The sequence below is a fragment of the Panthera tigris genome, chromosome F3 (genome assembly GCF_018350195.1).
Source record: "Panthera tigris isolate Pti1 chromosome F3, P.tigris_Pti1_mat1.1, whole genome shotgun sequence".
Lineage (NCBI taxonomy): Eukaryota > Metazoa > Chordata > Mammalia > Carnivora > Felidae > Panthera > Panthera tigris.
Window position 1 is genome coordinate 65,817,270 of NC_056678.1, and position 14,699 is coordinate 65,831,968.

General features: G+C 43.6%; 2 protein-coding genes across 2 annotated transcripts; one reads left to right on the forward strand and one right to left on the reverse strand.

Moving 5' to 3' along the window:
* On the forward strand, positions 1-975 carry LOC102960166 (olfactory receptor 6N1). The gene has a single exon (XM_015538454.1). It carries the CDS (start codon positions 1-3, stop codon positions 973-975), a length of 975 nt encoding a protein of 324 aa, XP_015393940.1.
* An 11,529-nt stretch (positions 976-12,504) lies between these two features.
* On the reverse strand, positions 12,505-13,503 carry LOC102959863 (olfactory receptor 6K6). The gene has a single exon (XM_007084294.2). It carries the CDS (start codon positions 13,501-13,503, stop codon positions 12,505-12,507), a length of 999 nt encoding a protein of 332 aa, XP_007084356.2.
* Positions 13,504-14,699: the final 1,196 nt, after the last annotated feature.

Sequence of the window (14,699 nt, forward strand, 5' to 3'; positions counted from 1 at the left end):
ATGGATGCTGGGAATTGGAGCCAGGTAACAGAGTTCATCATCTTGGGCTTTCCCCATCTCCAGGGTATCCAGACTTACCTCTTCATCTTGTTCCTTCTAATTTATGTCACCACCGTACTGGGAAACCTGCTGGTATTCCTAGTGGTCCGCCTGGACTCCCAGCTCCACACACCCATGTACCACTTTGTCAGCATCCTCTCCCTGCTGGAGCTTGGCTACACGGCTGCCACCGTCCCCAAGATGCTGTCGAACCTGCTCAGGGAGGAGAAGACCATTTCTTTCTCCGGATGCCTCCTGCAAATCTACGTCTTTCACTCTCTTGGGGCCACTGAGTGCTATCTCCTCACAGCTATGGCTTATGACAGGTATTTAGCCATCTGCCGGCCCCTCCACTACTCCACCCTCATGACCCCAGCACGCTGCGCCAAGATCGCCGTTGGCTGTTGGTTGGGAGGTCTGGCTGGGCCGGTGGCTGAGATTTCCCTGGTGTCGCGTCTCCCTTTCTGTGGCCCCAATCGCATTCAGCACATCTTTTGTGATTTCCGGCCCGTGCTGAGCTTGGCTTGTACTGACACATCTATCAACGTCCTAGTGGACTTTGCTATCAACTCCTGCAAGATCCTGGCCACCTTCCTGTTGATCCTCAGCTCCTATGTCCAGATCGTCCGCACGGTGCTCAGGATTCCTTCAGGTGCAGGCAAGACCAAGGCCTTCTCCACCTGTGCCTCCCACCTGACCGTGGTTCTCATCTTCTACGGGAGCATCCTCTTTATGTACGTGCGGCTGAAGAGTAGCTACTCACTGGACTGTGACCGCGCCCTGGCTGTGATCTACTCAGTGCTCACACCTTTCCTCAACCCCTTTGTCTATAGCTTGCGCAACAAGGATATTAAGGAGGCCGTGAGGAGGCAGTTGAAGAGGTCAGGGATACTTATTGAAGTGAAGGTGGGGAAGGCAGGCCAAGGGAGAAGATGAGGTACGGTGACCCAGGGGGTCGCCAGTCACCGCAGATGAGAAGTCAAGCGTTGAGTGCTTTTCTACGTGGGATACAGAACTGGGGCAAGTGCTGCCTGGCTTTCAGCGTCCACATAACCGCCACACTGGAGTCACACGCAGCCAGAGACCAGAGATTGGAATGTGGTTTCCAAATCTCAGATGTTTGTATACCATACATAGGAATTTCGTCACATCTGGGCCTTACCTACTATATGTCAATATACAGTAAACTTGATGAATATTTAATGTAAATACATTTACTCGTATTCTAAACAATAATATTGAATAATATTGAGACACATTTTAGAACAAAAAATAACTGTTTTTTTTTCGTGTACCATTTACACTTAAATGGTATTGCATGTATACCATTTGTTTGTGTATTGAAATGGAAAACACCGGTATAGTAGAGGACGGCGTGTTTTTGACTGTATACATGCGGGTTTAAATCCTAATTCATTCAGTTACTTTGATGACACGATCTTTAGTGAGTAACTCAAACTCTCTGAGTCTTAATTTCACCATTTGTTAAAAACATTTTTTGAAGGTTATTTTGCGAGTTAGTGATAAGGTCTGTATACCACAGGTAAAGTGTCTGGGATACAACTGATAACTATATATATATATATATATATATATATATATAGACACCTGAGTGGCTCAGTTGGTTGAGAGTCCAACTTCGGCTCAGGTCATGATCTCACAGTTTGTGAGTTCAAGCCCCACATCAGGTTTGCTGCTGTCAGGGCAGAGCCTGCTTTGGATCCTCTCTCCCCCTCTCTCTGCCCCTTCCCCACTCATGCTCTCTCTCTTTCAAAAAGAATATATATATATATATATATATATATATATATATATATATATACATGTATGTGTATGTATATATGTGTGTATACATAAAAATGTGTGTGTGTGTGTGTGTGTGTGCGTGTGCATGTGTGTATCTGCCCCAAACCTCTCATTACTCTGAGCCTTAGAACAATACCCAGGAAAATGTCATTAAGCAAAAGTACTTCCCGGATACTTTTCCCCAAAGGACAGGAATCAGGGAGCCAGAGGACGTACCTGAGAAGTCAGCTAGCTGACTGCACTTGGGTTCTGCCTGGTTGTGCATGTCAGTCTTGGTGGCCTTGACATCCATTCACAGGGAGAGTGTAGGAGTCTAACCACTAGCAAGAAATACGATTACTTTTTACATTGGACATCTTCTTTATTCTGTTTCAAGCTACTTATTTCCTTAAACATATGAGAATATGTGAAAAATAATCCTATAGCTTAACGTATGACGTATATGGTGATTGAATTATTAGCTGGTGTTAGAGGTTATCATGCATCTGAATGTCTACTGTGAATAGAAAGTCAAGTATTGACTATTAGAAAACTTGCAGTTTTATAGAACTTTCTATGAAAATCCCAAAGTTGATATTTGTACTATCTTAAAGGTACCCATCCAACCACCCATCTTTTCCATTCAGCTCTTTAGTTAGCTCTGACTACATACATCACGTGTCTGTTAAGGCCACAGAAGGATGAACAAAACGGATACTGTCCAGTTCCTGCACTTAGGCTGGTTGGAAAGAGTTGAGAATATAAATATTAAAATTACAACTGATTTATACTTAGTTACTGTTAGTTAATTAAAATTGTGGTAATTAGTGATAAATACCCCTACACCCTCTTCTCGAGGAGGTTACAATGAAGATGCAAACTGAGAGATAGACCCGAATCAGCCATTTCATCAAAGCAATGATTGTATCTGTATTGAGACCCAGGTGGAGGGAACACCTTGCCGACCCTACAGAGAAAATCAGTCAGGGATTCTGATTAAGAAAACAAATCCTCAGCCTCCCGGCTTGGTGCCTCTAGTGTTTAAAAGGTCCAGGATAGGACAGGACAAGGAGAAAAGATGAAAGTGACAGTTGAATGAGTTGATAACTGGGTTCTGGGTCTGGAAACAAGCAGACGGTGGCAGCCCCAGGACGTTGGCACCCGAGGACTTGTAGGGGCAGGTGTGAAAGGGGGTCTCACCTTCAAGAAAGCGAAGGACAACTCATAGAATAGGAAAAATTATTTGCAAACCATGTGTCTGATAAGGGACTTGTTTCTAGCATGTATGAAGCACTTTTGCAGCTCAATAACAAAAAGGCAAATAACACAATCGAAAAATGAACAAAGGGTCTGAGTAGCAGTACCCTCACACACGGCTTGTGGGAACAGAAAGTGACATAAGCACTTTGGAAAACAGCCTGGGATTTCCTCCAAAGATGAAACAGAGAGTTGTCACAGGACCCAGCAATTCCAATCCTGGGTGTTTATCCAAAAGAAACGACAATATACGTCCACACAGAAATTTGTACATGAATATTTACGGCAGTATTATTTCTAGTGGCCAAAACAAAAAGACCATCCAGATGTCTATCGATGGAGAAGTGAATGAACTAAACGTGTACATATCTAAGCAACGGAATATCTTCATACATAACAAACAATGAAGTCTCCATACACACCGCGGCCTGGAGGAATCTTGCGAGTTTTATTCTACGTGAAAGAATCCAGACACAACAAAGGCCGCATACTCTGTGATATCATTCACGTAAAATACCCAGAAGAGAGAAATCTAGAAAACCCCAACTAGATTAGTGGCAGAAATGTGTGCTGGGGGGCAACTGGCCAGGGAGCGGTGATAGTTAGAAAATACAGAGTTTCTTTTTGAGGTGTTGAAACCTTCCTGAAGTTTATTGTAGTGATGGTTTTGCAACATCTGTGAATATGTTAAAAGCCATTCAGTTTTACACCAAAATGAGTGAATTGTCTGGTTTGTAAATTGTATCTCAGTAAACCTGTTTTAAAAAATGGGGCTGAAGTTAAGCTCACCTGATGAATCGACTGTGGTGCACTGTTTGGAGTTTTCTGGGATGCTCTGGGCTTAACAGGTGAATGAACACAGTCTCACTAGAACACAGCCAACCTGTCCAGCAGCTTGTTGACAGGATGGGCTTCATTCTAGATGTCTCCACAGGGCAGAAGCCTTTAAACATGATCTTTAGACTTAGGGAGACAGACAGAGAGAGAGAGAGATGACGTGTGGAAAGGGGAAGGGGTAGAGGGTGAGTGAACACGAGAGAACTATTCTAAATTGAAAGAGACAACAACCAAAGTAACGTGAATCTTGGTTCAAATAAACCAAAGGTGAAAGGACGTTTACGGGGCAGGTGAAGACACTTGACTATGGACTAGATATCAGGTGATACTGAGAAATTGTTGAATTTTTAGAATGAGGCAATGGTACGGTGATTAGTGAAGAAAATGTGTTTAGGGGGAAATGTAAACATCTTCGGAATTTATTTTATTTTTTAAATTTTATTTTTTATTTTTTAAAATGTACATCCAAATTAGTTAGCATATAGTGAAACAATGATTTCAGGAGTAGATTCCTTAATGCCCCTGACCCATTTAGCCCACCCCCCCTCCCACAACCTCTCCAGCAACACTGTTTGTTCTCCATATTCAAGAGTCTCTTCTGTTTTGTCCCCCTCCCTGTTTTTATATTATTTTTGTTTCCCTTCCCTTATGTCCATCTATTTCGTCTCTTAAAGTCCTCATATGAGTGAAGTCATATGATTTTTTTCTTTCTCTGACTGACTAATTTCAATTAGCATAATACCCTCCAGTTCCATCCACGTAGTTGCAAATGGCAAGATTTCATTCTTTTTGATTGCCGAGTAATACTCCATTGTGTGTGTGTGTGTGTGTGTATCACATCTCCTTTATCCATTCATCCATCGAGGGACATTTGGGCTCTTTCCATCCTTTGGCTACTGTCGATAGGGCTGCTATAAACATGGGGGTGCATGTGTCCCTTCGAAACAGCACACCTGTATCCCATGGATAAATGCCTAGCAGTGCAATTGCTGGGTCATAGGAAAGTTCTACTTTTAGTTTTTTGAGGAACCTCCATACTGTTTTCCAGAGTGGCTGCACCAGCTTGCATTTCCACCAGCAGTGCAAAGGAGATCTTCTTTTTCCACATCCTCGCCAACATCTGTTGTTAACGTTAGCCATTCTGACAGGTGTAAGGTGGTATCTCATTGTGGTTTTGATTTGTATTTTCCTGATGATGAGTGATGTTGAGCATTTTTTCATGTGTCAGTTGGCCATCTGGATGTCTTCCTTGGAGAAGTGTCTATTCATGTCTTTTGCCCATTTCTTCACTGGATTATTTGGTTTTTTGGGTGTTGAGTTTGATAAGTTCTTTATAGATTTTGGCTACTAACCCTTTATCTGATATGTCATTTGCAAGTATCTTCTCCCATTCCGTCGGTTGCCTTTTAGTTTTGCTGATTATTTCCTTCACTGTGCAGAAGCTTTTTATCTTGATGAGGTCCCAGTAGTTCATTTTTGCTTTTGTTTCCTTTGCCTCCAGAGATGTGTTGAATAAGAAATTGCTGTGGCCGAAGTCAGAGAGGTTTTTGCCTGCTTTCTCTTCTAGTATTTTGATGGCTTCCTGTCTTACATTGAGGTCTTTCATCCATTTTGAGTTTTTGTGGCTGGTGTAAGAAAGTGGTCCAGGTTCATTCTTCTGCATGTTGCTGTCCAGTTTTCCCAGCACCACTTGCTGAAGAGACTGTCTTTCTTCCATTGGATATTCTTTCCTGCTTTGTCAAAGATTAGTTGGCCATACGTTTGTGGGTGCATTTCTGGGTTCTCTATTCTGTTCCATTGATCTGAGTGTCTGTTCTTGTGCCAGTACCATATGGTCTTGATGATTACAGCTTTGTAGTATAGCTTGAAGTCGGGGATTGTGATGTCTCCTGCTTTGGTTTTCTTTTTCAAGATTGCTTTGGCTATTCAGGGTCTTTTCTGGTTCCATACAAATTTTAGGATTATTTGTTCTAGCTCTGTGAAGAATGCTGGTGTTACTTTGGTAGGGATTGCTTTGAATATGTAGATTGCTTTGGGCAGTATTGACATTTTAACAATATTTGTTCTTCCTATCCAGGAGCATGGAATCTTTTTCCATTTTTTTGTGTCTTCTTCAATTTCTTTCAGAAGCTGTCTATAGTTTTCAGTGTATAGATTTGTCACCTCTTTGGTTAGATTTATTCCTAGGTATTTTATGGTTTTTTGTGCAACTGTACATGGGATCGACTCTTTGATTTCTCTTTCTGTCGCTTCATTGTTGGTGCATAGGAATGCAATCGATTTCAGTGCATTGATTTTATGTCCTGCAACTTTGCTGAATTCATGAGTCAATTCTAGCAGTTTTTTGGTGGAATCTTTTGGGTTTTCCATATAGAGTATCATGTCATCTGCGAAGAGTGAAAGTTTGACTTCCTCCTGGCTGATTTGGATGCCTTTTATTTCTTTGTGCTGTCTGATTGCAGAGGCTAAGACTTCCAATACTATGTTGAATAACAGTGGCAAGAGTTCTTCATCCCTGTCTTGTTCCTGACCTTGGGGGGAAAGCTCTCAGTTTTTCTCCGTTGTAGATGATATTAGCATTGGGTTGTTCATATATGGCTTTTATGATCTCGAGGTAGGCTCCTTCTTTCCCTACTTTCTTGAGGGTTTTTATCAACACAGGATGCTGTATTTTGTCAAATGCTTTCTCTGCATCTATCGAGAGGATCATATGGTTCTTGTCCTTTCTTTTATTGATGTGATGAATCATGTTAATTGTTTTGCAGACATTGAATGAGCCCTCCATCCCAGGTATAAATCCCATTTGGTCGTGGTGAATAATTTTTTTAATGTGTTGTTGGATCCGGTTGGCTAATATCTTGTTGAGGATTTTTGCATCCATGTCCATCAGGGAAACTGGTCTATGGTTCTTTTTAGTGGGGTCTCTGTCTGGTTTTGGAATCAAGGTAATGCTGGCTTCAAGAAAGAGTTTGGAAGTTTTCCTCCCATTTCTATTTTTTGGAGCAGCTTCAAGAGAATAGGTGTTAAACGTTCCTTAAATGTTTGGTAGAATTCCCCTGGAAAGCCATCTGGCCCTGGACTCTTGTCTCCCCTGGAATTTATTTTAAAATATTTTTTAAAAGGGGTGCCTGGGTGGCTCAGTCAGTTAAGCGGCCAGCTCTTGAATGTGGCTCAGGTCATGATCTTGTGGTTCGTGGGGTTAAGCCCTGCATTGGGCTCTGCGCTGACAGCTTAGAGCCTGCTTGGGATTCTCTGTCTCCCTCTCTCTCTGCCCCTCCCACTCATGTGTGCTCTCTCTTTCTCAAAATAAAGAAATAAACACTGGTGCACCTGTTGGCTCAGTCGGTTAAGCGTCTGACTTCAACTCAGGTCATGATCTTGTGGTTTGTGAGTTTGTGCCCCGCTTTGGGCTCTGTTCTGACAGCTCTCAGAGCCTGGAGCCTGCTTTGGATTATGTGTCTCCCTCGCTCTCTGCCTCTCCCCTGCTCACGGTCTGTCTCTCAATAATAAATAAAAGTTAAAAAAATAAAAATTAAAAAAGAAATAAACATTTAAAAATATAATAAAATAAATTATTAAAAAAATAGACGAAGTGGAAATGACAAAATATTTTGTATGATTCAACTTTGAAATCTATGGGTTTAATATTTTCTACACTTTCATGAATGTTTACAAATATTGTGTAATAAAACTTTAAAAAACAAAGAAATAGAATAATCATTAAAAGAAGACTATCCGTGTTTTCAAACTAGCAGAGAAAAAAGTTTGTAGGGAAAAATATAGAAAATTTTATCCATCCAATTAGAAAAGGAAAGGAAGAAAAACAAATTGGAAAGGAATGAAAAAAAAACAGGAAGCACAAGTATTTTGGGAGAAACACTTTCAAGCCTGTTTAAATCACAAAACATGTAAATGGCTAAGCGTACTTATTATAATACAAAGACTCTCATAAGAGGTCTTTTTAATTAAGCTATTTGCTGCTTATAAGAGATCTGTCTAAACATACAGACATGCAAAGTATGGAAAGAAAGAGAAAATGTTTGGCGTAGCAGTATAATAACAAAATAGAATCTATAAGAAAAAAGTGTTAGCCGCAATATAGAGAGAAACTCTAAAATATTATCAGGAAAATTTCATTCCAGACATAACATTCTTACCCGGTTGCATTTAACAACATAGCTTCGGAGCATGTAAAAAGCTGACAAAAATAGGGGAAGCCACTAACACTTGCTGAGATTTCTCTGAAAGAATTAAAAATAATTGTGTCAAGCAAATAATAAGTGAGGATATGGAAAAATCAAACTTACACTTAAATATGCGTATTATATCATATAAATATATACCATATTATATGTAATTAAGCTTTAGTTGCATATTACATAAATTTCATACATAAAAATAATATACAAGTTATGTACATGTTACATATAAAGTTATATACATATATATATGTTCCATGTGTATGTGTGTATATAGATAGATAGCTAGATCGTATATATCAAACTTAAAGAGGAAACATACATATGAAGTATTTATCAAGTTCATGCAACTCATAAAGAAATTCTCTGTTGAAATATAGATGCCTTCATGACTACTTTCTCTGAACATATGATTTTAGGTGGACGAAGGGGAGGGGAAGAGACTAAGGGAGAGAAAAACAACAAAATAACTGTTTCCATGATTATTTTACTTTTTATTTTACCCAACATGGGAGTTGATTAGTCCAAAGATATAAGACACATGGAAGGCAGTCTAGTGTAGCAAAAGAAACAATTAAAAACATTTATTTTTAAAAAGGAAAAATATACATGAATGGAGGGATATCACTGGTTAAACTGACCCAAACCAAGGGTTTGCAAGGCCAGCACATGTGTCTTAGACAGGCTTGCTGCTCTGTTCCCTGGTGTTTTCAGTCCCTGTTTGAGGGAAGGAAATTTCAACTGGGATGAGAATCTCCTGTCCTAGACCCAGAGGAGCAGTGTTTCAGCCCATGCCCTGAGAAGGTCTGACTCTTGTGTGAAGGGATTTAGTTATAAGACTGATCATTTTCCTGTTCCAAAATAAAAAGAACCATGGCTTATGTGAGATAATAAATTTCCAACGCGGGGAAGCATCACACATCCTAAACAGGACTCTGTCATCTGCACGTGCAAGGTGCTCTTTTGTTCTGTGCCAAAAATCATACAGCCATTTTAATTCTGGGCCCTGTGACACCTACTTTGTGAAATAGAGGTGATCCAGCCTCTGCTACCGAGATCCCGGAAAGCAAAAAGGAAAGACTGAATGGCATCCCCTGGAGTGATACAACACGAGGGCCCTGGAAGTGATTTTCAGCTCAGGACGATAGTAAGAGGAACAAAAGCATTAAATAATAAGCAATATTTGACGAATATTATAGCCACTGTGCTCAGCATGTTATACACCTCGTGGCCTTTGATCTTTAAAGTCCTCAAAGCTCCTAAATGACAGATAGGAACACCGAGGCTCAGGACACCTTAGCTAGTTCTCCAAGTTGTACTGTTGGAAAAAGTACAAAAGCCAGATTCATGTTTAGACAGTATGACCTCAGAGCCCTCCGTCTTGGTGACCATGTTCAATTCAGTCCAGTAAGGAGGGGTTATCTGATAACTACCTAACTTGGTAGGAGACCGTCTTGACAGAGTGTTCAAATGGAGCCTAGATTACCTTTTTTTCAGATATGCTGAGGAGGAGTTCCTGCTCCTCTATCCAGAGATAGCTGGATGTCTCCCAAGGCAGCTTCAAGTTCAGAACAAGTGGGGAAAATAGACATTCTCTAAAACTGATGAACTTAAGCAAAAAGCAAGGCTGTAATTATGCGTAAGAGATGCTCCCGTACTGGACCGGGGCTGAGACTAGGAAGCGGTCAAGGAAACAAAGCAATTGAGAACGTGGAATCATTAGCTTAGCCTGGATCCTTTGGCTCCTGCCTCCCCACAGATGATAGACCCTCCCTCCCGTATTTCTTCTCCCTTTGCTGCCTTGGGCAGATGTGGGGACCGTCTGTCATCATCATCAAGGCTCTTCTCTTCGTTGCCTTTGCCCTTACATCTACCTCTTACATCTACCTTTGCATCCGTCTGGCTGTCCTGTCAGCCAACCCGGCATGTCGATCAGTGGGTCCACAAGTCAAGAACAAAGTTCGGCTAGTAGACAGGCAGTCGGCAGAACCCTGTGCTGACGTGTGGTGTTCAGAAGGAAATCTTCTCTTTGTGGTCTGTGGGCCTTTCATCCAAACATCTTGTTTGTGTGGGGCGAACAGGAAACCGCAGAAAAGCAGAAAGACAGAAAGCGAGTCATGTCAAAACCAGGGCCCACAGTGGTCCTGAAACCAGTGGTAGCAACAGCAGCGTGAGGAATCTTTCTTGAACATTCCAGCAAGTTGGAGTAACGTGGAGAAATAGGGAACAGCAGTGGCATAAAAAAGAATCACTCCCGAGCCTTGATCGCAAAGGTTGGGATGTTCTTGTGAAAAGAAAAAAATCAAGGCACAGAGTCGAGAGAGGGAAGGACCAAAAGGGGCGCGCACTCAAAGAGAGTTGGGACACAAATAGCACATTTTGGAAGGTCTGAAGGAAATAAAATAAAATGGCTGGGAGCAACGAAGGCACAGGGACCACCGCATCTCATGCCAAGAAAGCTGGCAAATTGGATGGCTGGTGGCATTCTTAGAGCAGCTAATGAATTATTAGGCTCTGAGGCCTCCAAGGCCAAGCTGCGGGTGTGACGGTCACTAAGTGAATCCACTGCCCCCGACACAGTCCCTGAAATAGAATTGCCAGGCAAATAGTTGTTAAGAAATCAATCTTGAAATCTGGAGAAGCAAACCCTCTAGCACGTCCTGTATACTAATTAGTGATCCCACTGCCTCACCGAAAGGCCACATTTCCTCCGGATTTCTTCCTGGGTTTAGCGATCTGTCTTGGGAGGCAAGCTGTATGAAAGGGACCCAGAGCACGGCGATCGGCTCTCGCTGCGGGCGCTCGAGTCACTGGGTTTCTGTCCTGATTTCCTCATCATTAACCCAGGGCACCCAGACCAGTTACTGAAATTCTGTGCTTCACTTTTCTCCTTTGGAAAACTCAGGGTTGATATTGTTTCTACAGGATTGTCGTACGGATAAAAGGGATAGTACATGTAAGGTACTTACCGCAAGCTCAGATATTATTAAAACATGTTAGCTCTTCTAAATACCAAAGGGCCCCAGGGCTGGAGGCAATCTTAGTGGTCATCTCATGCAGCTGCTTTCAACCCCAACCCGCCCTCAGAATTTTCGGGTCAGATCTTCAGAAATGCAGATGCATAGGCTTCACTTTCAGATTTGCTAAATCCTAAATTCCAATGATCCATTGGTTTGGGGAACCGCTGATCTGATCCAACCAAAGGCTTTACAGACACAGTACTGTTTAGTGGCAGAACAAGGTGTAAAATCCGGTCTGAACGATAGTGTTTCTGGGAGGCCACTGTGACCAGAGTGAGGGCTGGACGCTCATGGAGGGCAGAGTCAATGACTCCTATGACTCATCAGAGACTGGTAGGTTTCCTGAAACTTTGGGGGAAAGTAATTTCATTTCGTGAACACCAAATGGATCTAACGGATCCAAACCAAGCATTTACTAGGGACGTAGCACCAAGTAGAGCCCTGAGGTCAAGACCCGCTCTGTCACTAAGTACCTATGTGACGTCAGGCAAGTCAGTATATTTCTCTAGGCTTCCGTTCCAACATGTAAATAATGGTGATTTCTGACCTAATTGCTTTAGGACATTTTAAATTTAAAGAGGATTCATACATGTGAAGGTATTTCAAATGGGAAATTGCTAGAGAAGTAGACTATTGCCACAATTCATTAAAAAGAAAATTTTAACATTTATTTGTTGCTGAGGAACAGAGAGAGTCAGAGCACGAGCAGCGGAGGGGCAGGGAGAGAGGGAGACACAGAATCCGAAGCAGGCTCCAGCTCCAAGCTGTCAGCACAGAGCCCGATGAGGGGCTCGAACCTGAGATCATGACCTGAGCTGAAGTCGATGCTTAACCCACTGAGCCACCCAGGGGTCCCACCCCTATTCATTTTTATGTCACTCCAACGAGCCTCGAATTCCATCATGCCTGGTGTATGTGATCAGTGCACGGATGTCGAATCGAGTTTGTGGGTTAAATAAGCTGAAAATGGAGATTTTCATTTCATTTCATTTAGGAAATGGTTTATCAATGTGGGGTGCTGAGCATCAGAGGGATTCACGAATGGAGAGAGGGCTGGGGGCGAGTTGATGGTGGCAATTTTCAGAACCACAGTGTCTTTCATGTCTCTTCTGTCCTGCTGTCTGGCCTTTTCTGCATGTGGGGCCACAGAGGAGAAGGCCAGGAGCCCAGCTGGAGGGGCGAAGAGGAAGCAAGCCTGTGCCGTGCTGCCGCAAAGTCTATTGGGGCTGCCTCGGAGACCACAAACACTGCAGGGGCACGGATGCGAACAGGCTGTGACATCGCCACCAATGCCCTAGACACAGCAGTTTTCTGTTCTTGTTTGTAATAACAGAGTGAGTGGTTGTGCCAATAGAAACAGAGCATACTCACGAACAAGTCAAGAAACGGTGGATCCAGCCCCTGGATCTATCCCCGACCCCACTAGCCCTCCTCCGACGGCAGAAAAGCCTTCCAAGAGCATCTTTCATGTCCTTGTTTCTGAGGCTGTAGATAATGGGGTTCAGGAAGGGGGCAAGGATGACAAAGGTGATAGCAATTGCTGTGTCCCAAAATACGGAGTAGGTGGCTGAGAATCGCAGGTACATGACAGCGACACTGCCGAAAAACAGCAAGAACACAGCCAGGTGGGCAGCGCAGGTAGAAAAGGCCTTGCGGCGGCCCTCGGCTGAGGGCATCCCCAGAATCACCACGATGATCCGGATGTAGGATAGGGCGATGGCCAGGAAGGAGGCCACAATCTCCCCTGCATGGATGGCGTCCACAATGACCGCCAGGGACGTGTCCGTGCAGGCCAAGCTCAGCACGGGTGTAAAGTCACAGAATATCTGCCGGATCTGGTTGGAGCCACAGAAAGGCAGGGTGGCAATCCACACGATCTCGGGAAGCACAAGGAGGAAGCCACAGACGCAGGACCCAGCGGCCAGCTGGGTGCACAGCCTGGGAGTCATGATGGTCGCGTACCGGAGAGGCCTGCAGATAGCGACGTACCTGTCAATGGCCATGGCCGTCAGGACGCAGCCTTCTGTGATGCCCAGGGAGTGGAAGAAATACATCTGTAGGAGGCAGCCAGCCACAGAGATGGTCTTGTGCTCACTGATCAGGCTGGAGAGCATCTTGGGGATGGTGGTCGTGGTGTACCAGATCTCCAGGAAAGAGAGGACGCTGATGAAGAAATACATGGGGGTGTGCAGGGCCCTGTCCAGCTGGACGACGATGAATATCATTAGGTTCCCAGTTACGATAAATCCGTAGGTGAGAAGCAGAAGAATGAAGAAGAGGACGCCACCTTCAGGCAGATGTGGGAACACAGAGAAGAGGAACTCAGTCACCGTAGTCAAATTCCCACTGGTCACCAACTCTGTCATCTGCCAGCGGAAGAAAAGAGACAGAGAAGCTCCTGAAATTGGCGTGGCGATCACACACCGGAAACAGCTCCGCTCCTTTCCGTGATCAAGTTACCTAAGTTGACTCTGGGACCCTAGACAGGATAGTTAGAAATATCTCTCAGCTGTAGAGATCTCTAACCTGCTAGAAATATCGTAATCTTGGCTTTGGGACCCCTCAGTGCATCTTTTAAAAAATTTTTTGCAACGTTTCTTTATTTTTGAGGGAGAGATGGACAAAGTGCGAGTCGGGGAGGGGCAGAAAGAGGGAGACACGGAATCCGAAGCAGGTTCCAGGCTCCGAGCTGTCAGCACAGAGCCCGACGCGGGGCTCGAACTCACGAACCGCGAGATCATGACCTGAGCCAAAGTCGGACGCTCAACCAATTGAGCCACCGAGGTGCCCCTCAACACATCTTTTGTAAACATCTTCAGCGGATGCAAAGAAAACACAAAGCGACACACAAATGAATTCTCCAGAAATACTTGCTGGGGGCTCACTTTTTTAATTCCTTGGTTCTCCCCCTCACTCTCTGCCTCTGTGTGTTTAGCTTTAAAATGTGTACCTTTCTTTCCAACTATTCTCCACTCCTGTTCTTCATAGCGAGTTAAAAAAAATACAAAGATACTGTCAGGAGCCCTTGTCTCAATAATTCATCACGCTGCTCTCCCATTTTTTCTGGCCCCGATCCCTAACTTGAGGTTGGCGGGCTGGTCATCTCCTCTTCTGCTTTGTTTCTGTTTTGTTTCACGGTGACATCTGTTTCTCATTAGATGCCAAGTGCCCAGATGCCAGGAAATACCCCTGCTCACATCCCTCTCCTTCTCCCCCTTCTCTGCCTCTCTCAGCGCTTGATCCTGACAGTTCCTCAGACCAAGAGTCTCTCCAGAACCACCTTGCGCCTGACTATTTGTCACTGAATTTGGGGCAGGCATATAACTCCACTCCACACACCGCACACCTCCTAAGCCACATCAAAGAGCCAACAGGAAGGGAATCATTCCAAATAAAAAATCACTTCTAACGTAACTACGCCTGCCACAAAACCCAGCTGCAATAGAAATCAGGCCAGCATGTACCTGTTAGGGAGAAGGGCCAACTAGACTTTTTGTAAGGCTATTTAATGTTCGTGAGAGCAGGGTGCATTACCTCTCGCCTGGACTATTTGATTTTGTTT

Excerpts from the sequence above, each read along its gene's own strand:
- LOC102960166 (XM_015538454.1), top strand. The coding sequence starts at position 1 with ATGGATGCTGGGAATTGGAGCCAGGTAACAGAGTTCATCATCTTGGGC.
- LOC102959863 (XM_007084294.2), bottom strand. The coding sequence starts at position 13,503 with ATGACAGAGTTGGTGACCAGTGGGAATTTGACTACGGTGACTGAGTTC.